Source organism: Delphinus delphis, chromosome 7 (genome assembly GCF_949987515.2).
Source record: "Delphinus delphis chromosome 7, mDelDel1.2, whole genome shotgun sequence".
Lineage (NCBI taxonomy): Eukaryota > Metazoa > Chordata > Mammalia > Artiodactyla > Delphinidae > Delphinus > Delphinus delphis.
This window is the reverse complement of record NC_082689.1, coordinates 81,047,787-81,072,376: the sequence shown is the minus strand read 5'-3', so window position 1 is coordinate 81,072,376 and position 24,590 is coordinate 81,047,787. Positions and strand designations below refer to the sequence as shown.

Sequence of the window (24,590 nt, the reverse complement as noted above, 5' to 3'; positions counted from 1 at the left end):
GAAGAAAAAAAGGTTGGCTCAGTTCTGTATTCAGCAAAGTAATCATTTATTCCAGGCTTTGCTTCAAGTTGCTGCTTCAAATGGAACTGTGATACCGAGGTGAGATCATTGAGTGTTCATTGTATTTGACGTGGAGGCCTGTGGTACCGTTTGTGATTATCAAGTGAGATAATGGAGTCTTAGGCAGCAAAGCTAACCATCCCAGTGCTTTGTTTATATTGAGATAAATGTACACGATCAGTGTTCAGGTGGGTTTCTTGAGACTTGATATATACTGTTCATGAAGCCATGGATTAGTTCAGTTCTTCTCTCCTTTGTTTTGGGGTGTCTTTTTTTTTTTTTTTTTTTTTCTGTGAGAAATTCCCTCTGGCTCAGGACAGTTTTCCTGGGGAATTTCCACAGAATGCATTTTACAGGCTGAGAACTGGGTGAGGTTTGGAATGTTGCAGACACTCACTGATTGTAGCAAACTGAGTGTGAAACTGATGGTAAACATTGTGATGGAAAAGTATGTTTGGTTTTGGTTTGCTTTCCAAGAAGATATTTAAAAGACACAGTTGAGCCACATGGTTTTCATAGACTCCTTTTTATGCAGTCTGTCTTTGCAAGGTGGTTTTCTTGTTGGGGATAGCCATTGACCAGCTTGAGAACTTCACCTTTTCCCTCAATTTGCGTGGTCACATTTGGTACTACTTCCTTCGAAGGCCCCATAAATGCTCCTCTGCAGACCGAGAAGCGGTATGCAGAGTGTCTGCATGATATTCTAGATGGGCTGCTTTTTCTTTCCTGGGATTACCTGATATCACAAGAAATTATTCTATGTGAACTCTCCAGTTGAGACAATTAATTCTGACTTCCTGGGGGAGAGAGTGGTAGTGGGACGTGTGTTGGTGCGATGTCAGTCGGAGTTCCCGGGTCCGGGGCTACCCTGACTTCCTGTTTCAGAGTGAGAGATTCTCAGAGTCTGAGGATTGGGGCCCTACGGTGTTCTATTAACAATGGCGAATTTGTTCCTTGATTTGGCTCTTTCTATTAATGAAACAGTAACCTAATTAATTGTAATTAGGATGCCTCAGAGGTCTGTTTCCCTTTGAGTCAATCGCTAGAGAGAATATGATTCTAGTAAAGCCCTAGCATATTCCTCAACAAAGAAAATTGTATGCAAAATTTCTGGGTATCGCTGCAAAGTTGGAGAGCTTGTGTGGTTGATGGAACCAGTTTACTTCAGTGATGCATCATGGGGGAGGGAGTGTTACATAGTCTCCTTCTTCCTTAGACCCATTTTGGTCAATTCACTGCGACCTTTCTTGTCAAATAGAAAGAACACAAGCTATAACTCTATGCAACAGCTCCTTATTCTGTCCTCTGTGTCTTTTTCACGGGAGTGACTATTTTTGGACCTCTTCCTGGAGGGCTGCACGCTGAATTTCTTCAATCCCTAACTCCTCTCGGCTGTGCTTTGCAGGAGAAGCTGTGCCTGAGGATGAACAGATCAGTGCTAAGGACCAGAAGTCCCTGGAGCCCTGTGATAACACCCCCGTCATAGACAACATTGTTCCTGTGGTTGCTGGCATCTCCGCAGAGGAGAAGGAGAAGTATGATGAGGAGATCTCCAGTCTCTACCGACAACTGGATGATAAGGTCTGTAGTCAGAGATTATAGACCTCACACTGGTACAAAAACTAAAAGCAGCAGCTCCTAGATTTACTGGCTGGAAGCAGCTCAAGCCCCCCAGAACTGATGTAGGGCTGCAGACTGATGTTTGTGCCCGTCTTCCTAGTATTTACCCTGGCTCTTCATTGGGCAGACTCAGGGAATTGGATTCATGTGGAATGGAAACTTGATCGGAAGAGTGGAGTGTTGACCTGGGTAGACAGAGTCTTCACCTCTAGAAATTGGATGGGGCCTCATCACTGCATGAGAGTGGAGGCTGCGTGATCTTTCTTGAATTGTCCCTTGTTTTCTTCTCTGGGCCTGTCCATCACCTCTTGGAAATTCCAGCAGTGTCCCAGCTATAGGGGCAAAGGTCGTAGCTCCCAAAACTCAGGTGTGTACTTTAATTACGTAGCTCTAAGGCCCTGGAATGAGGAGCCAGTAGTAGCAGCAGCAGGAAGGCTGTTTTCAGGGGCGTCCTCTTGGACGAAGTAGTTTGGACATGCTGGGATGTCTAATTTCATGGCAAACTTTTGGGACTCAAAGAACCATGTCAGTGCACAAACTGGAATAAAGGAAAACAGATCTTGGAGAACACTGTATCATTCATTCCCAAGGAAGGTCGGGTTAGGAATCCCAGAGGCAAAGGAAATTAAATTGATGTTTCACGTGATCTTGGCGTATTGCCCTTGGAATATCTAAATCCTTTCAGTGCATTTCATCAAGGTTGCCGATATTTTTAGTCTGATTTAATCTTTTCTGCTGTGGTTCAGCTCAGAGTGCTCGGGGACACCTCTGGCTTGGATGAAACATCTTTGTTATGTTAACGTTGTCATTAATCTTACAGACCTGTCTCTTCTGAGTAAAGCTCAGAGTCTGGTATCACCTTCACAGGGGAAATGTAACTGGTTGCCATAAGGAAGCTGGTTCTCTTTGTGCTTACGACTCTGGGGGTTTGCATTATAACTGCCGTGTTAAACTGGGGTCACCCTACCCTTTGGGTAACATTTAATAAGATATTCACACCGTGAGAGCTGGGTTAATTACTCTTTAGGCACTAGACATAGTTACCCTTCCATTTCTACCCAGGTGTTTTATGTAAAACCTCAAACAAAATGAGAGAAAAGGGAGATCAGGAAGTGAATAGTGTCTGTGGATTTCTCGATTTCGCCAAAGAAATGCTATTGTTTAATAGCATTTAGAATTGATGGTTCATTTTTAGTATCCCCAAAGAATCCTGGATGCGGGGTGATAACCTGATTCTGCTCTCTAGTCTCTATGAATAGAAGCCCGCAGTGATTGGAATTGGGAACTTTACCTTGGCAGCATGAGGATTTCTCTTTGCTCAGAGGGAGACTTCAGAGTCTCGACTCCAGCTCCTGAAGTGTAGGAAATGCCAGGCCTTGGCAGTTCTCAGTTGGTAGCTGGCAGAGCTGACCCTAGAGCCTCTGCCTCCTAATGACCAACCTAGGACATTTTCTGTTATATCATTTTCCTTTAGCGTGTGTTTTGAAAACCCTGTTAAGCACACATTTTGAGATTAGCATGTGTGGTCCATCACAGGGTGATGCTGAGAGATCTGGGAGAGGACTGAGCCCCAGAGCCTCAGCCTGGGGAGGGGGGCACCAAAGCTAGTGGTTTGACCTTCATATCTCTACCCATGGATGGCCTGATTATGACTTGTCAGCTGTCATTCTTATTTGTCCTTCTCTTAAAGGTTCTAGGAGCTATTTCATGCTTCTGATGAGGTAGGTGGTGTGATACTTTTGAGAATGCATGGGTCGGGACAGGGCACCTTCATAGATTATTAGTGGCAGGGCTGAAAGTATCGAAGTCTAGATGAAAGGCTAGCCCAGGGTGGTTAGATGACTTACATCACCTGTAGGTGGCAGAGCTGCAGTGAGATTACACATCTTCTGACTCCCAGTCCGGTGCTCATCCCATTTTGGCCTTAGCCCTTGAAATGAGGAACTTTTCAGCCCTAATGAATTTGTCTAGAATGCGGTGGGAGAAAGACTATGCAGTCTCCTCCCTGCTGCCCACTCTGTCCCTCTGTGCTGCCCCTCCAGGGGTCTAAGGACAGGTGCTCTTCCAGGGCAGTTCTGTGTGATGGAAAAACATGCACTTTATTATTATTTTTTAATACTTAATTTTTTTTATGGAAGTATAACTGATTTCCAGTGTAGTGCCCATCTCTGCTTACAGCAGAGTGACTCAGTTATACACGTATAGACATTCTTTTTTTATATCCTTTTCCATTATGGTTTATCACAGGATATTGAATATAGTTCCCTGTGCTATACAGTAGGACCTTGTTGTTTATCCATCCTATATATAATAGTTTACATCTGCTAATCTCAAACTTCCAGTCCTTCCCCCACCCCCGCCTTGGTAACCACAAGTCTGTTCTCTATGTCTGTGAGTCTATTTCTGTTTTGTAGATAGGTTTATCTGTGCCATATTTTAGATTCCACATACAAGTGATATCATGTGGTATTTGTCTTTCTCTTTCTGACTTACTTCACTTAGTGTGATAATCTCTAGGTGCATCCACATTGCTGCAAATGGCATTATTTCATTCCTTTTATGGCTGAGTAGTATTCCACTGCATATATACGTACCACATCTTCTTTATCCATTCATCTGTCGATGGACATTTAGGTTGTTTCCAAAAAGCATGTACTTTAGAGTCAGACCTGTGCGTTAACATTGCTGAGATGACCTGGGCCGATGACCCACCTGCTGAAGATGTTTTTCTCATCTGCAACATGGAGTTCGCATCTGTTACTTTAAAAGGTTTCGTTGGGGAGTAAAAGTTTCTGAGACATAGCAGATGCTCAATAAATATTGGTTTCTTTCTTTCTTTTCTGTCTCCTCCCTTTGTTTGCTTAAGGGAGAAGCCACATTATATATGGTGTCAGAGGAGTGGTGGTGCAGAGGTGGGCCGAAAGCAGAGGTGTAAGATAGGCAGCTCAGCACTGCCACTGTCTCTCTTATTTCCCATCACCTCTCCAGAGCTTCTGTACTGTTGGAGTTGTAAGAGAGGAATTAAGTGGAAGTAGAAGTAGAAGTTGAACCTCATTTCACTGATTACCATTGCAACAAAAACATCTTTATAATTAAAGGTGACCAGTGACCTGTTGACGGCTCCCTTATTTTATTTCAAATACCAGAATATTTTTTGAAAGGTGCCTGGAAAACCATTATATCCATAGACAGATCTTAACAGTTGGCATCAGAGTGAGCCTGTGTAAACATGTTCTAAGAGATGCACTTGAATGTATAGATATAGACTGCACAGCACATCTTACTCTGAAAGTTTTGAAAATTAAAAAAGAGTCACAGTAGACTGTGCTAATTCCTTAGAGAAGTTTCCTTAAGAAAGGGTAAGTGTAGTTTTGGAAATGTCTCTGATGTAAGTGATTCGTGTCCTTATAATGTAATCCTTGTTCTTCATCCTTCCCAGATGGGCTAAGGGCCCTTAGATTCTCACGGTACCTCAAAAATCACTGCATCGCAGCCCTTCACCTGTCAGGAGCAAGCCTGCGTCTCAGGCTTTGGAATGAACACAGTATAAGAACAAAACACCTGCACTACTGTTTTGCTTCTCTTGTGATTTATATCACTTGTAGCTGTTGCTCATACGTCCCAGGGGAAGAGATGGTAGCTCCCCCATGTTAAACTTCTTGAGTCTTCCATGTTAAGATGTTTAATATGTATGTGCGGAGGGACATAAGCACAAAATCGTTCCTGGTAAATGGCATTCTAAGTTTATAAAGTAGAAGAGAAAATATGCCCAACATATAGTCTTCTCACTGTGGAAGTACCATTTTGGGGGGGAGGTTTCACTCTGATATAACTTCCCTAATTCTCCTGCCAGAAATCTGACTTGAAGTAATTTTTAGAAGCATTAAAGAATTTTAAATTGTAAAACAATTTTCAAAACTTCAGAGTAAGATGTGCTGTGCGGTCTATATCTGTACATTCAAGTGCATCTCTTAGAACATGTTTACACGGGCTTGATGCTAGCTGGTAAGATCTAGTCCGTGGATAATAGGTTTCCGAGCACTTTTCGGAAAATATTCTGGTATTTGAATTTTCTTATATATAAAATCGGTGAGTTGGTGTAAAAAGTTCAGTAGAAACAGGATCTCCCTGAGCAGAGAAGTAAGCCCCAAAGATGTTCTACACAAAGGAAAAGGAGATGCAGATCTCATAATATTGGTGTTAGCATTTTCTTGCTCCATGGAAAGCATCAAGTTGTGATTTAATCGATTTTTACATTTAATCTGATTTAAACGGATGCACAGACACGACCAAACAGGCAGGAAGATATCCCGTGGGAAACTGAGGTTCTGCCACCTAGGCCCTTGAGTTTACCCTCTTCCCTCCCCGCCCCTGGAAAAGGCAGAAAGCACAGTGCAGGTTTCTTATGGGCTGCACGTGGAAGCACCTGGGCAGCTCCTGGCACAAGGATGGACACAGCAGCACTGAACTGGATCTGACTCTGCTTGGGGTTTAGACCCCAGAAGCGTCACCACAGAGGATTTCCTCCTGTTCCTAAGGGAGAGGCACATGTGAAGCCAAGCTGTCTTTCTTCACAGGCTGTGCTTCACAATTTCATTTGAACTCATGAAAATCTTCGTAACCAAGACCGAGTCTCGTGCGGTTAGGCCTGCTGGGTGCCTGCTGCTTTCCACACTGGGTGGACCACGTCTAAGGAGGGGAGAGGCAGAGGTGCCTGCACGGGGCCACGAGAGGCCGCAGTTCTGGCTTTTGTGGCAGCAACACCTAGTGGCAGAAGTTGAGAGTGAGAAGAGTGAACTTGCCTGTGGGGAGATCCTTTCCCACTTCCATGACAGGCCAGAAAGGAAGCAATCACGTTTCTGCACACCAGCTTCCTTGAGGTTTTTTCAGACTGGTAAGAAAATTAGCTCCTAATCAAAGGGAGCTCTGTAATGCCAAAGAGTAATTCTCTAGTAAATGTTTTCCAGTTTCTCCACGTAAGAGGTTTGAAGTGGAAATACTGGTCTCTTCTACCTATCAAATGGCAGTGTTCCCGGTCACAGATGTGTTTAACAAGATTTGGGACATGTATGTATTACAGTGCAGGTGGTTAGAAATTCACTCCCTTATTTTCTGAGCTAGGAGTTCACTGTTAACATCTTTAAGCTTGGAGGGATAGCTCCAAAGTTCCTTTCGGTTCCCAAGCCCTTCATCGCCGATTTCTGGATGAGCAGGAATTGAGTTGAATGTGTAGGATATTGTATTTCCCAGAATATCCAGATGTTTCATTGGCTGAGCAAGGTGGGCAAAGTGGTATTTTAACCAATCTCTCTTCTGCGGGGAAGCACCACACCATTTCCTTCATCTTATCAGCCAGCTTATAGCTGGCATCCTGGTATCCAACGGTCATCCGTCGAGAAACCAGGATAGCAAAAATGACATAACCAACCACAAAAAATTAAATATGGTATTTCGTTTCAGGATGATGAAATTAACCAGCAGAGCCAGCTGGCTGAAAAGCTAAAGCAACAGATGTTGGATCAGGATGAGGTAAAGAATGCAATAAAAAAATTTTTTTACACAGTTCTTTTATGACTCTGTTGTTGATGTATGTTCCAGAAATTTAACTCGCAAAGTGTTTTTTTAAAATCACTGCATCATGTGAAAATTTCTTGGAAGATTTCCTTTCAGTGCCTGCTGAAAGCTGATTTTAGGGGAATTTAGAAAATAAATGTGACTTCCTAGAACTCTAGGGTTTTGAGAGCGCATAGCTGGCTGCTACACAGTCTATGAAGGGCAGAAATAGAGGAGCTTGGAGGTCGGGCAAGGATGATCCTGCTTCCTCATACTCAGGGCCCAGCGCTCCTGGTTTGTGCCACTTCTGCCTTTCTTCGGCTTTGCAAATCAGACAGCTCAGGTCTTTGATATGCACCATGTTCTTGTGCTGTCTTGTAGGAAAAAAAAATAGCCCAAAAACAAAAGTAGAAGGTAGAGGAGAGGAAAGCAAAGAAGATAGGGGTCCAAGTGCTGCGTTAGAATATATGTGATATGGTCACGAGGAGGGAAATTTTTTTCAGTCTCTTCCTGGATGGCATTCAATTCTCCAGTAAATGTCTCTATTGTATTGTGTTTTGCCAAGCACTTTACAAATAGGAACCTAAGCAAAGAACAGATAGCCAATCTATCAAACACAGATGATTCGTAATTCTCTTACTGAGGACATCTAAGTATGTTTTCTCTTTTGTGCTTTAGGGTGCTTTCTGCTTTGTTGCTAAAATGCTGTGAGTTGGATCATATGATGCAATTATAGCAAGTGGCTTAAGTTCATGGCCCCAGTCCCAGCCCTCTCGTAGACATAACTCTCTCTCTAACGATCTTTTTCTCTTCCTCTTTGTTATCCTTCATCTCTCCAGGACAATGATTATGCCCTCTGCCCAAACACTTCCCTTGGCAGGAACCATATTTAACTGATTCCGCTTTTAACTAGAGTCTTCATTTGCTTTGTGTTTCCTGCCATCTTCCTCCCATTCTGTTGCTTTTCATCTCCAACTTGGTACAACTGCCTGTGATAACCTTTCCTTTTTGTTACAGTTAAAACTCTTAATATTTTTTTTCTCTACTATCAAGACAATATCTGTTCATTACAGGAAAATCAGAAAATACAGTAAGCACAAAAATAATGAAAGTATCCATAAGCTCAGTCATTCACTTTTAACTAGTGTTAATGTTTGGGTATATTCTTCTATAATCCATGATGAATATTAAGAAAAATTAGTGACTGCCCTTTTATACTGTTTTGGTTGACTCTAAAATCGACCTGTTTACAATATGAAATAATGATAATAGTAAAAAGCCATGTAAGTATTATTATAGTCCTTGGAAATTATTCCTCCTCGTCCTCTGTTCAACTTGTGGAATAGCCAGCCAGCTACAAAGTGTGGTGATTTATTTATATATTTTTTTGCGGTACGCGGGCCTCTCACTGCTGTGGCCTCTCCCGTTGTGGAGCACAGGCTCTGGACGCGCAGGCTCAGCGGCCATGGCTCACGGGCCCAGCCGCTCCACAGCATGTGGGATCTTCCCGGACCGGGGCACGAACCCGTGTTCCCTGCATCGGCAGGCGGACTCTCAACCACTGTGCCACCAGGGAAGCCCTGTGTTTTTGTTTTTTTGTTTTTTTCGTTTTTGTTTTTGTGTGTGTGTGTGGTGATTTTTGATGTGTAATCAATTCTTGGAGTTAAGCCTATGTAGCTTTAAATAAGAAAGAAAGAAAGAAAAATTAGAAAGAAAGAGAAACAGATTTTCAAAACAATATGCTATTTTTTCATTTAGCATCTGTATATATAGTAGCATTTCTAGTTATCCTGAGCTTTTCAACTTATTTTCTTTTATCTGTTTTTTAAAAAAATTACTTTATTTTGGATAGAGCACAGAGTATAAACTCTTGAACATTCGATTCACCAGTTCCATGCCATCTAATTTCCCCAGCTTTTAGCTTCTACAAGAAGAGACTATGAGAAGATTCAGGAGGAGCTGACACGTCTCCAGATTGAAAATGAGGCAGCCAAAGATGAGGTGAAAGAAGTTCTCCAGGCCTTGGAGGAGCTGGCTGTCAATTACGACCAGAAGTCACAGGAAGTGGAGGACAAGACCAGGGCCAATGAGCAGCTGACAGATGAGCTGGCCCAGAAAACGGTTGGAGCATTTGTGTGTAGGGGGCAGGACTTCCTCAGCAGCCAATCGTGTACTTATATTAATGTTTGCTGACAGACACTGTATGTAGCAAGGCAGTTGGCTGAGTGGTTTTTCAGTGTTAGGCAAAGATGCATTCTTTGAAATCCTCCAATTATTGAAATACTTTGTGTAAGTGACTTGTCCATTCCCCCCGGAACTGCATGTCAGAACTGTTTTATATCTAGGGGATTTGTAACACCAGCAGGGATGACTTGTAGGATAGTCAAGAGAGCACAGACTTTGGAGCCAGAAAAACCCTAGCTAAAACTTTGACTTTACAACTATTAGGCCTTAGTCGAGACATATAAACTTGAGTATTCATTTCCTTATCTGTAAAAATGGTGATAATAACATGTTCCTTTCAGGGCGTGAGAATTAGTGACAGTTTACATAAAGCACTTAGCACGGACCTGTGCATATGCTACAATCTTAGCAAATAAGTCTCAAAATATTATATTAACAGGGGAGAGTGGCTGACCTGTGGAAGGTCTGGATTTCACTCTCCTTGTTTGCACCCTCCTGAATGCAGTCCATTCCTTCCCCAGAGCTTCTTATCCTCGCCTAGGACCAAGCTGTCCTGGTTTGTCTGTTGTCCTTTTCAGCCAGTGTTTCAGTCTTCACATTTCCTAATTTTCAGATTCTCCCAGCGAAAGATGCTGCAGGTTCTGCTCAGTGAGCTAGTGGCAGAGGGCCAGTGAACATTTGGTGAGGTGGCTGGTGGTGGGATGTGTCCATTTTGTCTTTTTCTACTTGGAAGATGGGTGGTGGGAAGCCGAGTGGCTGTAACTGGCTGCCCTTGGCACTTTGGCCTGGTGGCCTGGTGTCATGGGATTGTGCCCAGCCTGCTTTGTGGAAAACAGCCAGTCCTCCCAGGCAAGGGGAAGTAGCAGATGGTGCAGGAAAGCTCTGATCTGCTGACCGTAGAGCTGATAGAAAATGCTCCTTACTCCATACATTCAGCTGCACGAAGGAAGACTTTTTAATGTTTCCCAAGATGGGAACTACTGCTTCTGTGGATTTTAAAAACAAAATGAAAGAAGCAGCGGCAATGCCAAAATAAAAACAAGAACCAGAGAAACAAAGCAGAAGTCACGTAGGAAAGGAGGAGACTTAGATTTTCTCTGCTTATGGTTTTCTGTCAGATTCTTTAACTAGTCCTTGGTACTAGTTGCTTCCCAAAACAATGAAATGTTTTCCATGATACAGGTTTTATTTTCTGTCAAACCAAAGTACTGCTAGACTGGTTTAGAGTGCTATTTTTAGTCGTATCATTAAAAGTCCTCTAGTAAAAATGCTCTAGTAAAAATAGCTGCATATGGAAGAATTACATGAATGTCTTTGCATTAACCTCTACAACTCCATAATTTAGGGAAATTATTTTCTTTGTTGGCTGAGTTAGTACCAAGACACCAAAAGATGGCCGTTCTGTCGGTGTTGAGAGTTTGTTAATTAAAAATATATACATTTGGGTAACATACATGAAGGATGGGAAAGGTGGATTTGTTCGTGTTTGGCAGTAAAATGGAGCGTCTGCTATATATTAAGAAGCCGTCTCCAGTTGAACCAGACCAATTTTGAAACTAGGTGAAGTGTTCAATTCAGCTTCACCGTGAAGATTAAAAGACTTTTTCTAGGTTGTTTTCGAGACTCACTAATGTCCCTTTGAGCCTCCCAGACCCATCTGTTTTGAAGCCAGATGGGAATTTGGAAGTGGTCCCAGGGAGCAGGTTTTGTTTGGAAGTGGAGGTGGGGATGCTTGCAGGTATGTTTAGACCCTGGAGAATGTGGACTGAAACAGAACAACATTTGGTAGGTAGGACGATATGATTACACAGAATAAACGTAAGGATTCCTTTTGGGCTTTATTTATTTTTAATAACTTATTTTTAATAACTTATTTAATAACTGACCTGGAAGTTGTTGTCTGATATGCAGACAAATGACATATCAGGCCAAGACAAATTCCTTTTCTTATCAGAGAATGCAGTGCTATACTATAGTCTGGATGAAAAGGGCTCTTGTGTTGAAATCACATGAAATGATAAAAGAACGCTACCCTACATTCTGTTGTTATTCTTTGCAATGCCATGTGTGTGAAATTGATGAGTGACCCTTTTCATTTGTTGTTAAAATGTGTTTTGCAGACTACATTGACAACCACACAAAGAGAGCTGAGCCAGCTGCAGGAGCTTAGCAATCACCAGAAAAAGAGGGCTACCGAGATCCTGAATTTGCTGCTGAAGGATCTGGGGGAGATAGGAGGAATTATTGGCACCAATGATGTGAAGACTGTAAGCTAGCCTTTCTTGTATCCTCTCTACCTGCTCGTGTAATGGCATGATCCTAAGCAAGCAGAGGCTGTGTTTTATTCTCCTGAGTATCCAGGGCTTAGCACAGTGTTTTGCATCTGCTACGCGCTTGATAATATTTGAATGAACGAACGAAGGGCTGATTGAATGACTAAGTAAATGATTGGTTAAGGAGGAGAGAAACATTTACCTTTCAATTACAGGAGATGTCCTCGAATCTTGGTTGGCCTTATGTAAGTTGGCTTATTCCTCAAAGTTGCATACCAGTGTCACAGAGGTTTGGGACTGGATACGTTAAGCAAAAGTTCTACCCTCAGAAACGTTTCTCCTTTTCTATGAGAATGCAACAGAGTGAAAATCGCCAACCAATCAGTATGAATTAGGAGAGCTTTCAGCTGGAAGTAATAGGATTCTAACAGTGGCTTAAAAAAATAAAGCCACATTTAATTATTCACAATATGAGAAGTCTAGAATCTTGTTATTTCAGGTTGTGATCTGCATTCACCTGGGAACTTGTTTGAGCTATAGACTCTCAGGCCCACCTCAGACCTACTGAATTAGAATTTTCATTTTAACAAGATTCCCCAGGTCATTCGTATGCTTCTTGAAGTTTTAGAAGCAAAATTTGGTTTGTTGCAGTATCTCAACAATGTCGGGCATCCAGGCCTTTTCTTTATTTTGTTTCTGCTTTCCTCAGCCTATTGCCTTTTCACATCTATAGATTTTTATCTCAAGGTAGCAAGATAGCGTCCATAGCACCAATCATCACAACCCCACACAACCACATCCAAGGCAGGATGGGCTGCAAAGGCAGCCAGCTTTCATCCAGGAGGGAACTATAATCCTAGAAATCCCCAATAGACATCCCCTTATACATTATAAAGGCCGGAATTGGGTCACACGGTCACCTCAAACTTCAAGGGAAGCTGGGAAGGCAAAGAGAAATAGTATTACTATAATGGGCTTAAACTAACCATGATTAACCCCTTGGGTGGCGCACCTTGGTGTAGCAAGGATATAAGGGAGATAGGGAGAAAGAGGGTGGTGTAACGTTGTCTATGAGTTAGGAATAGAGAGAAAAGAGAATAAACGATGTTATCATCTGAGAACAATTAACAATTTGCCACAATATAGAGAGGACGTTGGAAAATAAGAAAGTGACATTAAACAAAATAGCTTGATTGAGGTATAATTGACGGAAAGTAAGCTGCACATATTTAAAGTATACAGTTTGAGAAGTTTTGACATATGTATACACTCATGAAACCATCCCCACAATAAGATAATGAGCATGTCTGCCACCTCCAGAAGTGTGTAGGGCTATTTCTGGTCTCTCTAGTCTATTTCAGTGATCTAATCTTTATGCTGTACCACACTGTTTTGATTACCATAGCTTTATATGCACTCAGCGCCTTCTGGGGAGTATCCATTGATTAAACGTGTGTGGATTTTATCCAGCCAGGGAATAGTGTTATAGTATTCAGCTTCGTCACAGGTCCCTAAAACCAAATTCTTAGAGTTTAGCCCTTCAGCCTTTAAAAGGCCAAATTCTACGTCAGTCTGCTCTGTGGGAACACTCAGGTTTTGAGTTGAGTTTGTTAAATACTAGAGAAGCCTCCCCATATTACTTTCGTTTATTGACATTTCTGGGAAACATTGAAAGTCCTCCTTCGATGGTATAACAGATCTAGGTCTAGAGTATATGGCTTCTTGTAAACCCAGTCATTCTTTCATGGAACCTGTATTGTAACTGAATATTTCATGAATCTTTGCAAATGAATCTAATTTTAGCGTCGAATTCTTAGGTACTATAAGATTAATCCTTTCCAGTTTAGTGATTTTGTATTTGAGGATTTATTTTTAGAAGCATATATTGGTGTTGAGCTATAAACTTCTGAGATTGGGGTGATTAAATGGCCCTCGCAATGTGAAGGTACAGTTGATTTATGGGAAGTTGGTGCCTGCTGCTGATAATGATAAAGGAAGATATTTTTATGCTAAGTTCTAAAATAGAGCTGATGAAAAATGCTAATGAAATCAAGGAGTGTCCGGGTGCTTTGGAATTTAAAAAAAAAAGAGTCCTTACCTTTGGGATATGATGTATGATTGAGATTATTTTTTAAATACTTTCAATGTTTTTAAGTTATTTTTGGATTCCAGAAATCGGATGCCCTAGTTAATTTCATTGGTAACTAAGTTCATTGATAACTTTCACTTATATAGCATCATATTCTTAATTGTTCTGGTTTTCTTTCTTACAATTATGATTTAATCATTAGGGCAATGAGAGCTAAAGGGGAGGAATTATGTGACTTTGGGCAAGTTACTTTACTTCTCTGGGTTTCATTTTCCTAATTTGTAAAATGACAAGATGAGGGGCTTCCCTGGTGGTGCAGTGGTTAAGAATCTGCCTGCCAATGCAAGGGACACGGGTTCGAGCCCTAGTCCAAGAAGATCCCACATGCCGTGGAGCAACTAAGTCCGTGTGCCACAACTTCTGAGCCTGTGCTCAAGAGCCCGCAAGCCACAACTACTGAGCCCACGTGCCACAACTACTGAAGCCTGCGTGCCTAGAGCCCGTGCTCTGCAACAAGAGAAGCCACGACAATGAGAAGCCTGCGTACCGCAACGAAGAGTAGCCTGTGCACAGCAACGAAGACCCAACGCAGCCAAAAATAAAAACAAACAAATAAATAAATAAAATTAAAAAAAAAAAGGCAAGATGAGTCCAGATAATCTTGAAGGTTGTCAGCTCAGGAATTGCATGAGTTATGTGTATATTTCTTAGATCTATCATTGTGGGTACAGATACTTTTCTTACTGATTATGAGTATTCAACTGATATAATTCTTTTGATCTAAAAAACGAGATCAAGGAAATCTTTTTCAGTGATCTTGTATTTTTATTCCTAACATGTTGTTCGGTCCCCACAAGGTCCCTCCTAATAGTGCTCTGGGGTGAGAGGGAAAGATAGGTGTTGGAGTCTCCCTCAGTCCTCAGTTCCAGGATATGACGGGCCTAAACAGCAAGGAAACAGAAGAACCCATATTTCTCTAGCTCAATCACATCTGGAAACATTTTCAGAGCCCAGGCAATACTTTAAGTCAACAAAACAAGATGAGAGCAGCTGATGACAAGATGAACCTAGTGTTGACTTTATTCAGGTTTATTAGCGAGCCTCCCCTTCCTTTCATGTTCCGATGTCACCGGTCTTTCTTTAAAACGAAGATTTCCAGATTCCTAGCCACAGGCAGAATAGCAGGTTGAGGTAGCGTGAACGAGATGGATTGGATTAGCTGCCTAATTTTCTTTCGACCTCAGGTCTGGCTGAGGTGGAGGTGAAGAAGTTCAAACAGGTGACACAGACCCTGGGCCCCGGCTCCATCAGGGACCTGACTATGGGTGGACCAGAGATGCAGATAAAACTGCTCCAGATCCTGGGTCTGAAGTCAGTCTTCATCACCGACAGCTCCCTTTCCACCGACTTCTTCAACACAGCCTGGGGTCTGCTGGGGCTGGGGTCTGAGGTCCAGTCCCCAGCCAGAAGGGTGACTGGCGTCCCCACCCCCAGGACAGCTTGCTTCTTCATCCCCTCTTGCCCCTCAAGCTCTTGGAAGCAACTGTATCATACCTTAGCTCTGTACTGCACTTATAAATAAACCTGACGATTCTGAGCACTTTTTTTTTAAAGGATTTTTTAAAGTCCCATTATGACTTTTAGGTCTTAGAATGTGAAGTCACCTCACGTACCTTTTACTTGACCTAGAAATGGCACCTTGCTCAGCTGCTCCATGCTCTAGAGTCATGGGGTGGGCGTGGGGGCCGACTCCTTCCATACAGGCAAGATGGAAGGAGAGGCAGCCTCTTCTGCTGGATTAGTCAGGACTGGACTGGATCGCACAGTCCAGTACGTACAGTGGAGTCATTGTCAGACCCAGGGGAGAGTTACGAAATAATAGTGCAGCAGCAAACTCTGATTCTTCTTTTTGAAATAACAGTATATACTGGAATTACTGAAAACTCTGAACTAAACATGACTAAATATATGAACTCATAAGTGGTAGGAAACCTTATAGTTAAAACCATTTGTGTGGAGTATTGTTTTTTTCCATCAGGTGTGGATTCAAAATCTCCCTTTAGACCTCCTAGGACAAGTGTAGGCTTTAGAAGTTATGGTTCTGGTTTGGGGGAAGAAATATCCAGCTCTCACTTTGGAGGGAGCTCATTATTGTACATTTTTTTCACTCTTGCCCGATTCACATGGCACCTGGGCATAGCATACAAAGTGTCCTCATCTAAGGAGAGCCCTAGAGGAGGAGGTGTTTGTTCCCTTCTCATGATGCTCTACCTCTTGGTTCAGCAATGTTTTCCCACCAGGAGATGGTGTAGGTTGTGAATTCCACATGAAAGAGATGGATGTCCCCTTACCTTTATACAGAAAGACAATAAGCAGGCACACCTGGTCAGGCTAAAGAATGAGCTTCTCATCTCTGTTCCACGTTGGACCAGTCACAAAGGCAGAGGGACAAAACTGAACTTAAAGATGGAGGGATTTTCTCACCCGTTACCTCCATAATATTGGATTATAAAAGGAATGTAATGAGGAGTGGTGTTGCTAGGCAAATCGTTGGCAGTCAGAAATGTAACTAACTGATTAGCGAGAACCTCCACCAAAGTAAGATGGAGTCAGATATCGATGCTCGTGGATTTTCTTGCTGTTAACATAGATTCTGCATTGTGTTGACGGACACTGGAGTCATTTAACAAATACTGTTGTGGAATTTTTAGGGGAAGGTTGACACCAAATTACAGGCACTCAGCACTGTCTAGCGTATTTCCTATCTGCTACCAATTTTCCAGTTGATACACGATTCCATATTCCTAGCTCTTAAATGTTTACTGAAAAAATAGTCATACGATGAGTTAATGACGGTAATAATGACAAAAGTGGGCAGCGAACTGTGGAACATCAAAAAACCGTAGTTGGAATCATTGTCTTAGAACCAACTGAAGCCTCTGTTCACGGGCTGGGTACTGGACAGGGCTCTTGTTTTCTCCTGAGGTGCTAGGATGCCCTCTGGTGGTTAAACAAAATATTCACACAGTTGCTTTGCTCCTGTGGTCAGTTGCCCTTCAAGACCATCTCTGCTTCTCAGCAAATGGGTTTTTATCCCAAGTAGCTTGCAGCAGTGTTTGTTTCTAGTAGAACTCTGAAAATTAGACAACAAACATGAGATGGTACAGGAATGCTGGTTGTCAGAATCTTTTCTTCTAAAGGTGGATTTACATGTTATTCTTAGGTGATCTAGATTCCTGTGTGCTTGGAAGGGACAGTTGGGTAGAGGCAGGGAAATAGATGGGTAGTACTGAGAAGTTATGCAGGAAAATTTTCATCCAGAGGTACTTTTGGTAATAGCACATTCTTAGTCATTAGATTTTTTATTTAATCGAAGACTACATAGAAAATCCTTTTTATTTCAACCCTTGCTTATGGAAACATATTCAAGCTATTAGACTGCTTGCCTCTCTGGATAGCAGCTTATAGAGAACATAATTGGAATTTTGATTTGCCTTCTTATGGGGACTCAGAGTCACCTTAGGAACACTGGGCTTTGCTGCTGTTCCAGAAATGTAAGGTGTAAGACATTGAATGGAACACCTCTTCAGAGTTATCTCTTTTTAAAATTTCAGTGTCTTTTTCTTCTGTCATCTCTTTTATCCTAAAAATCAGTTGTAATGAAAAACCTGGTTAATTGAAGATTATGTTAGTAGAGGATTTATTTATTTTTGGCTGCATTGGGTCTTCGTTGCTGTGCGCGGGCTTTCTCTAGTTGTGGCGAACGGGGGGCTACTCTTGGTTGTGGTGCATGGGCTTCTCATCGCGGAGGCTTCTCTTTGTTGCGGAGCACAGGCTCTAGGCGCGTGGGCTTCAGTAGTTGTGGCTCATGGGCTCTAGAGCGCAGGCTCAGTAGTTGTGGCGCACAGGCTTAGTTGCTGTGTGGCTTTTGGGATCTTCCTGGACGAGGGCTCGAACCTGTGTCCCCTGCATTGACAGGCGGATTCTTAACAACTGCACCACCAGGGAAGCCCCCAGTAGAGGTTTTTAATGGAAAGTTGTACCCGAGGTTTCAGAGAACTTGGGGTTGAACGTATAGTACTTTTTAGAGAAAACAGCTTGTGGTCCTCCAATTAGGGTTTCTTAACCAGAAATCCACAGACATCTTGAGTTCCCATGGACAGGTTTCAGGGCCCCCATGAACCTCTGGAAATTGTAGGCATAGTTGAGTGTGTTCCCTCCTGTGCTCAGTTGGCAGATGTGAATGGAGTCATCGAGGAGGAATTCACCATGGCCCGGCTGTACATCAGCAAGATGAAGTCGGAGGTTAAATCTCTGGTGAACCGCAGTAAACAGCTCGAGAGCGCCCAGATGGACTCCAACAGGAAGATGAACGCCAGTGAGCGGGAGCTGGCAGCCTGCCAGCTGCTCATCTCCCAGGTAGGCCACGCCTTTCTTCCTCATTTCACACCCTTGTGCTCTGGAAAATCTGCTTCCTCCGTGCTCTTACTGGGGCCGATGGTGCATAACAGGGATAGTTGATGGACTTTGCTTTACGTAAGACTTGTCCATGGCCTCCTAGGCAATGACAGCCCAGGCTTATTTCTTAAGGCTAGGTTTAGTTGTGTGAATTACATGGATTACCTTCAGTCCCTGTTTAAAGGATGTGTCTATATATCTTTATCTAGCTAAGTAGGTAGGTAGGTAGGATAGGTAGAGATATGTAATGAACGGACAAGACTGGGTGGCATCTAAAACTCCTATCAGCTAAGGCAACACTCTTTCGTCTTTTAATCTCTACCACAGGTCCAATTTAATATGGGACAACAGAAACTACCATCACTACTACTATTATTAATAGTAGTAGCAGTTAACCTTTTACTGAGTGCTTACAACGCACCATATACTATGTTAAGCACTTTACGTGCATTCTCTCACTTGATCTTTTTTTTGCGTACGCGGGCCTCTCACTGTTGTGGCCTCTCCCATTGCGGAGCACAGGCTCCGGACGCGCAGGCTCAGCGGCCATGGCTCACGGGCCCAGCTGTTCCGCGGCATGTGGGATCCTCCCGGACCGGGGCACGAACCCATGTCCCCTGCATCGGCAGGCGGACTCTCAACCACTGCGCCACCAGGGAAGCCTGCAGGTTTTATTATTGTTCCTGCTTTTTTAAATAAGGAAAATGAGACTTGAAAGGTTAAACATACTGTCCAAACTCATATGGCCAGTGAAAGGCGGAGCTGGGACTCAAACCAAACTGTGTGTGAACTCAAAGCCTTGAAGGAATCTTCAAGCTCCTGGGGCATATGTCATCCCCTCAATGAGTAAGGCTACTCTTCTTCCATTAGAAGGGTATTTTCATTTTAGTAAGGTGCTTTCAGAAAACAGCAGCCTCGTTTCTGACCTGCCACTGATACCTGAGCTTGGTGTTTGGGCTTGAGGCTTCTGTGAGTGGTCCAGTGTGTGCTACTCACTGCCTTAGCCCAGGTATTAAAACAGCTGAAGTCATTTGGGGTAAACAGAGACCAGTATGGAATGGCGCATCAGACAGTGCTGAGAAACAGACAAAGAAATACTTCATCCTGTACGCTTTTAAACATAGGGATGTGTCATCATAGAACCATCTCCTTGTCTCCTACCATAATCATCTAAGGGATGCAAATTAAAACATCAAGCTTCCATTTTATAAATAACATAATAAGCAAAGATGTATTAATATTTGAGAGATTATTCAGTGCTGGTGTGTGATAGTGAAATTTATTGAGAAAAGTATAATTTGGTCAGTCCATTTGGAAAGGACCTTGGGAATCAAAAACCATAAAAATGTAAGTATACTTTGGTCCAGTAATTTCACTTATAGCATTTTTCATTGATAATGACAATGAAAATTTTTCATTTCATATGGTATTATCATTCCCTGATTAAAAATATTAGCATTTATATGGAAGATGTTTAGTGCAGTATTACTTTCATTTTAATTAAATAAAATAGGCAACTATCTATTGAGAGACTAATAACATAAAGTGACATGGAAGGATTTATGCAGCTCTTACAAAAAACTGATAAAAACCAGTCATTTGGAAAGTATAATTATATAAAGTTAAGTAAAAATGAAAATGCTGAGTTACAGATCTATGTTATGCCTTGCAACTTGGCAAAATATGCATTCATATAGATAAGACCAGGAATATAGGGGGACATGGTTAATAAATTAGAGTGGTTCATGGGTGAAATTTATACTACTTTTTCTGCATTTGCTTTACTGTTTGACATTTTTATAATTTGTGAAAGTTGAGAGGAAAAACACTAAACATTAGGACATAGTACACCTCAAGTCTGATTTCCAGATCACCTGTTACACTGAGAGCATGTGCTTCCGGAGGCCCCTAATATTTGGAGGCCAAGGCAAGAGCACAGACAGAGGCCCTGCGGCCTGCAGCCCAGTGTCTCTCCTTCCATCTGGATGTACCAGCCTCCATGTCCACGTCGAGTCCCTTCTGCACGTTCTGTGAACTGATGGAAGTGTGTAACTGGGTCAGCTGTAATCTATATAAATGGATGATGGGAGCTGCACTGCTGGTCCTGGGAGTGGCCTTAGGGCCATTGGAGTAAGGAGTTTCTAGTTTCCCAGACTCACTGTGGTCTAGAAGAGGATGTGGGCTCCAGGTGGGCACGCTCCCTTGGCATATGAACTTTGCTCAGTGGAGTGGGATGCAGCCAGAGGACCGCCCAAGTGGGGTGCTCTAAAGTGTAGGGCCCAGGACAGTTGCCCAGATCTTAGAGTGACACTCACTCAGGGTATATGAGATCAGAGTCAAGAATATTAGGGCGGTTTTAGTTAGACGGTGCTTTCTGCATTAGCAACAAATACAGTTTTCCATTAGGTGCTATTTTGTACTCTGCTACAATTTACATAAAGCCAAAGATTCAGCCATAATTGCCTGGGGTTCAAAAGTAAGAGAATTCTTGGCTCTTTATTTTCTGACATGATCTAAGGAATCTGACAAAATATTTCCAGCTAAAATGCTGTTATCTCCTTTGTTTACACTCATCCTTGTCACCAAAATCTATGCTTATAAAACAACTGCTCCAACAGGGTCCCATTTCCCAGAGGTTATTTCGTTAGATTAGAGCTCAGTCTCCAGAGTGTTCCTGCCTAAATATGAACCCTGTAGATCTGGAGCGGGGAGTGTTTGCATATTTCCATCTGCCTAGAAGTGACGACTGTCCCTATTCAGTCACGAGCTCTCATTCATTCATTCACACCATTATTATTTATTAACTCTCTATTTTCATGGAGCTAACAAGTAGGGAAAAAAAATAGATAAATCAAGCAGAAGTTAGGTGCTATAAGAAAATGTCGGGGCCTGAGTGATAAGGGTCCAGCCAGGACCATGGCTGGGAGGGTGCTGGGGAGAGCTTCCTAGGGAGAGGAAAATGTAAATGCAAAGTCCCCGAGACAGGAATCGGTGCGTTTGAGAGACAGAAAAAGAAAAGACATCATATTTGAGTTCCAAAGAAGAAATCCAGACGTGCAGTTTCAAAGAACGAAGCCCTCAGCCTGGACGTTTTCCCAGTCCCTTTCCCTCCAGCACACTCTGTTTTCTGTAAGGAGGAAAAGCAGCTTGGGCTTCGGTATCTCACTTAAGAGGACAGTGAGGAAGGGCACGGCCATGAGTGGGTCTGTGGGGAGCGAAGCAGAGAAGCACGTGGAAGAAAAAGGACAGATCCCAAACAAAGGGCAGAATATGCACCATTTGGGTGCTGGGACTCAGAAAAAGGACTCAAGAACTCCTCCTCTCTTGCGTTGTCTCATCAGACAGTCCCGGGCGAGCCAGGATGGCCACTTGGTGGTCATTCACTGCTCCCTTTTATCTGTTCGCTTGTTTAAAGCATGAAGCCAAGATCAAATCCCTGACAGACTACATGCAGAACATGGAGCAGAAGAGGAGGCAGCTGGAAGAGTCCCAAGACTCGCTCAGTGAAGAGCTGGCCAAGCTCCGAGCCCAAGGTGAGTAACTGACCACTTTGCAGGTGTCTGACTCTCAGCCTAAATCAGACACTCTCTGGTTGGCTGGACTCATGATGTTTAATTTTGCTCGATTAAAGCATTTCTAGGTCTACTGAAAACAATGGCATAATTGGGCGGGGGCGGGGAGGGGAGAGAAACGTCTAGAAGACTGCCCCCACCCCATATCTGCTCCTCTTGCCATTTTCCCTCAGTCCACCCTGCTGCCCAAGTCAGAATCCTCTCCCTTCTTTACCTCCTGCGTCCAGTCTGTCCCCAAGGCCTGTCCATTCGACCTGCCAGGGGCTTCTCTGGTTCTGCTCTTCTCCGTCTTCACTGTCGCTGTCGTTAATCCTAGTTAAGAATTATGGCCACATCCATCTACCGAGGAGCTCATCTCCAGCCTGCTCTAGGCTGACCACTGTGCTGTATTCCAAAGGAGAATTCCAAAATCAAGTTCTACCTCGTGTCCAACCCCAGGCCTCTGACCCTTCCCTGGTGTCCTGTTGCTCTTAATATAAAGCCTGAATTTGCACCCATGGCTTACCTGCATCCCCCATCCTTTTTTTTTTTTTTTTGCGGTACGCGGGCCTCTCACTGTTGTGGCCTCTCCCGTTGCGGAGCACAGGCTCCGGACGCGCAGGCTCAGCGGCCATGGCTCACGGGCCCAGCCGCTCCGCGGCATGTGGGATACTTCCCGGACCGGGGCACGAACCCGTGTCCCCTGCATCGGCAGGCAGACCCTCAACCACTGCGCCACCAGGGAAGCCCCATCCCTCATCCTTTGAACAAGCTCTTCCTTTGCCAGGCAGTCTCCTGACCCCCTTTGTTGAGGGAAGTGCCCAACACATAGGAAGCACTCAATAAATGTGAATAAATAGAAGAGATTTGAGAGAAATGACTAGAAATGTAGAAATCAGAACAGGATTAAGAATGTAGGTGTTGTGGTGAAACGGGAACATACAGGTCATATTATGAGTTGCAACGAAAACTGGTAGAGTCCCTTTGGAAAGCATTTTGAAAATACATATTAATAATTCTAACACTTCTCATACCTTTTGCTCCTCAAATCTCCTATATTCATTGCAGAATTATTTATATTAGTGAAAAAAAAAAAAGAAAGGAAGCCACCTAAATGTCCAAGAGTTAAATGAACTATGGTATGTTGTTTAAAAGAACAATTTTTTTCATCTTGGAGATGAAGGCCATGCAGCAGTGCTTATAATGCATTAGATTAAACATCCTAATATGTAATTTCGTCTTTACTGTGGTTATAACATTTAAAAATCAATAGATGCTTATGTCCCAAGGCCTGTAAATTAATATTTGAAAGGAAATGGTTTTGATAGGATAATAGGATTGGCGATGATGCTATCCTTTTTAATGTCCTTTATTGTTGTAGAGTCATTTGCCCAGTAAATACATGTTGCTTCAAATGCCAAAGTAAATTAACGATGAAAGAGAGCACACTCACCCCCGCTTTGACCTTGTAAGGTTTTCTTTATGTCATAGGGGGTGTTAGGAACAGAACGCTCCACCCAAAACTTGACATGGAAAAGAACTTTTCCCTCTGGTAAATGGCGTCTGCAGTGGTGCCACTGAGTGGAAATGGAATCAAAGCACGAAGAGCTGAAATGAAGTGAAACAGACTAGAGAGAATACTTAATGACTTGAATGTCACTGTCCCAAAAGCTTTTGCTCCCTCCACCTCGGGCTGTGCTCAGGGAGGGCCACTGACCAAGAATAGGATGGGACTGGTCCCTCCCTCCCAGAGGTGTGCCACGTAACAGCCCTGCCCCCAGTACGAGGCGTGGCCTTCCTGTTTAGTCTGGAGGGTGTCCTTTTATATTTCTATTTTCTTTGTGCCTATCCTTAGGTTGTTTTCCTGCTCCAGATTCTTAGAGAATACCATGGGAGGTAAATTAGCTCTTTCCGAAACTCTAATAGTGGCGCGAATCCAAACACCACTAATATTAGCAGAGCTCGTTATCATTGACAAAGTACGTTTACGTGTGCTGCCCAGGAGTAGCTCACCAGGCCTGGCGGGGAACCAGTCCTCCGAGGCGTGAGGTGACAGCTAGGTCAGCTGCAGCGTAACCGCTCCAAGTTAGCACTTCCCCTCCAATCGCCACTGTCCCCGAGGGACTTCGATAATCTCCCAGGAGAGATCAGCCTTGATTTAAAAAGCCAGAAGTCCTCCTTCAGAGGCACGTTCCTTTATACCACGGTTGTAATTGGTTAGATAAGCTGATGTTTCACCCCATTCTTTTTTCGTTTTCTGATTTTTACTTTTGGATGTGAGTCCTGCCAGTTAAATCTTAAATCATCGTTTAAAATCCAAAACAGAAAAAATGCATGAAGTCAGCTTCCAGGATAAAGAAAAGGAACATCTGACCCGGCTGCAGGACGCTGAGGAAATGAAGGTGTGTGTGCAGCCCCTTCCAGAAGCCCAGCCCATGTTTGGACTGGATTTGCTTGATCTAGGAAAATCCAACTCCTTCGGAGATGTGTGTGGCAGGGTAGGAGGGAGGCGGGTGGGGACTGGGGCTGGGCATCAGAGCTGCTTGCAGAGCGTGGCTGGGCTTAGCAATGAGATGGAGGTGGAGGTGTCCAGGAATCCCGAGGTGTCTGTAGATAATAGTTATGTTGTGTTGGTACATTTCTCTTCCCGTTCATGACGAGGAAGGAGAGGGCACACCTTCCAGTCACTGCATGGGGCCACTTGGCACAACTTCTGCAGGAATGGTCGCCCGAAACGGCCCAAATTTGAGTTTTCATCTTAAACATAGAGATCTTTATTTTTGGTCACATTTTAAACAGAAA

General features: G+C 43.2%; 1 protein-coding gene across 2 annotated transcripts in view; it reads left to right on the top strand.

The window, feature by feature from the left end:
• The window catches only part of KIF5C (kinesin family member 5C), a 166,819-nt gene that overhangs the window by 109,062 nt on the left and 33,167 nt on the right, over positions 1 to 24,590 (top strand). For both annotated transcript variants that reach the window (XM_060016836.1, XM_060016837.1), the window contains exons 12-18: positions 1,466 to 1,641; positions 7,141 to 7,209; positions 9,148 to 9,354; positions 11,538 to 11,684; positions 18,010 to 18,198; positions 21,653 to 21,770; positions 24,114 to 24,190. In XM_060016836.1, coding sequence (XP_059872819.1) covers positions 1,466 to 1,641; positions 7,141 to 7,209; positions 9,148 to 9,354; positions 11,538 to 11,684; positions 18,010 to 18,198; positions 21,653 to 21,770; positions 24,114 to 24,190 — 983 coding nt within the window. The remainder of the gene's footprint in view (positions 1 to 1,465; positions 1,642 to 7,140; positions 7,210 to 9,147; positions 9,355 to 11,537; positions 11,685 to 18,009; positions 18,199 to 21,652; positions 21,771 to 24,113; positions 24,191 to 24,590) is intronic.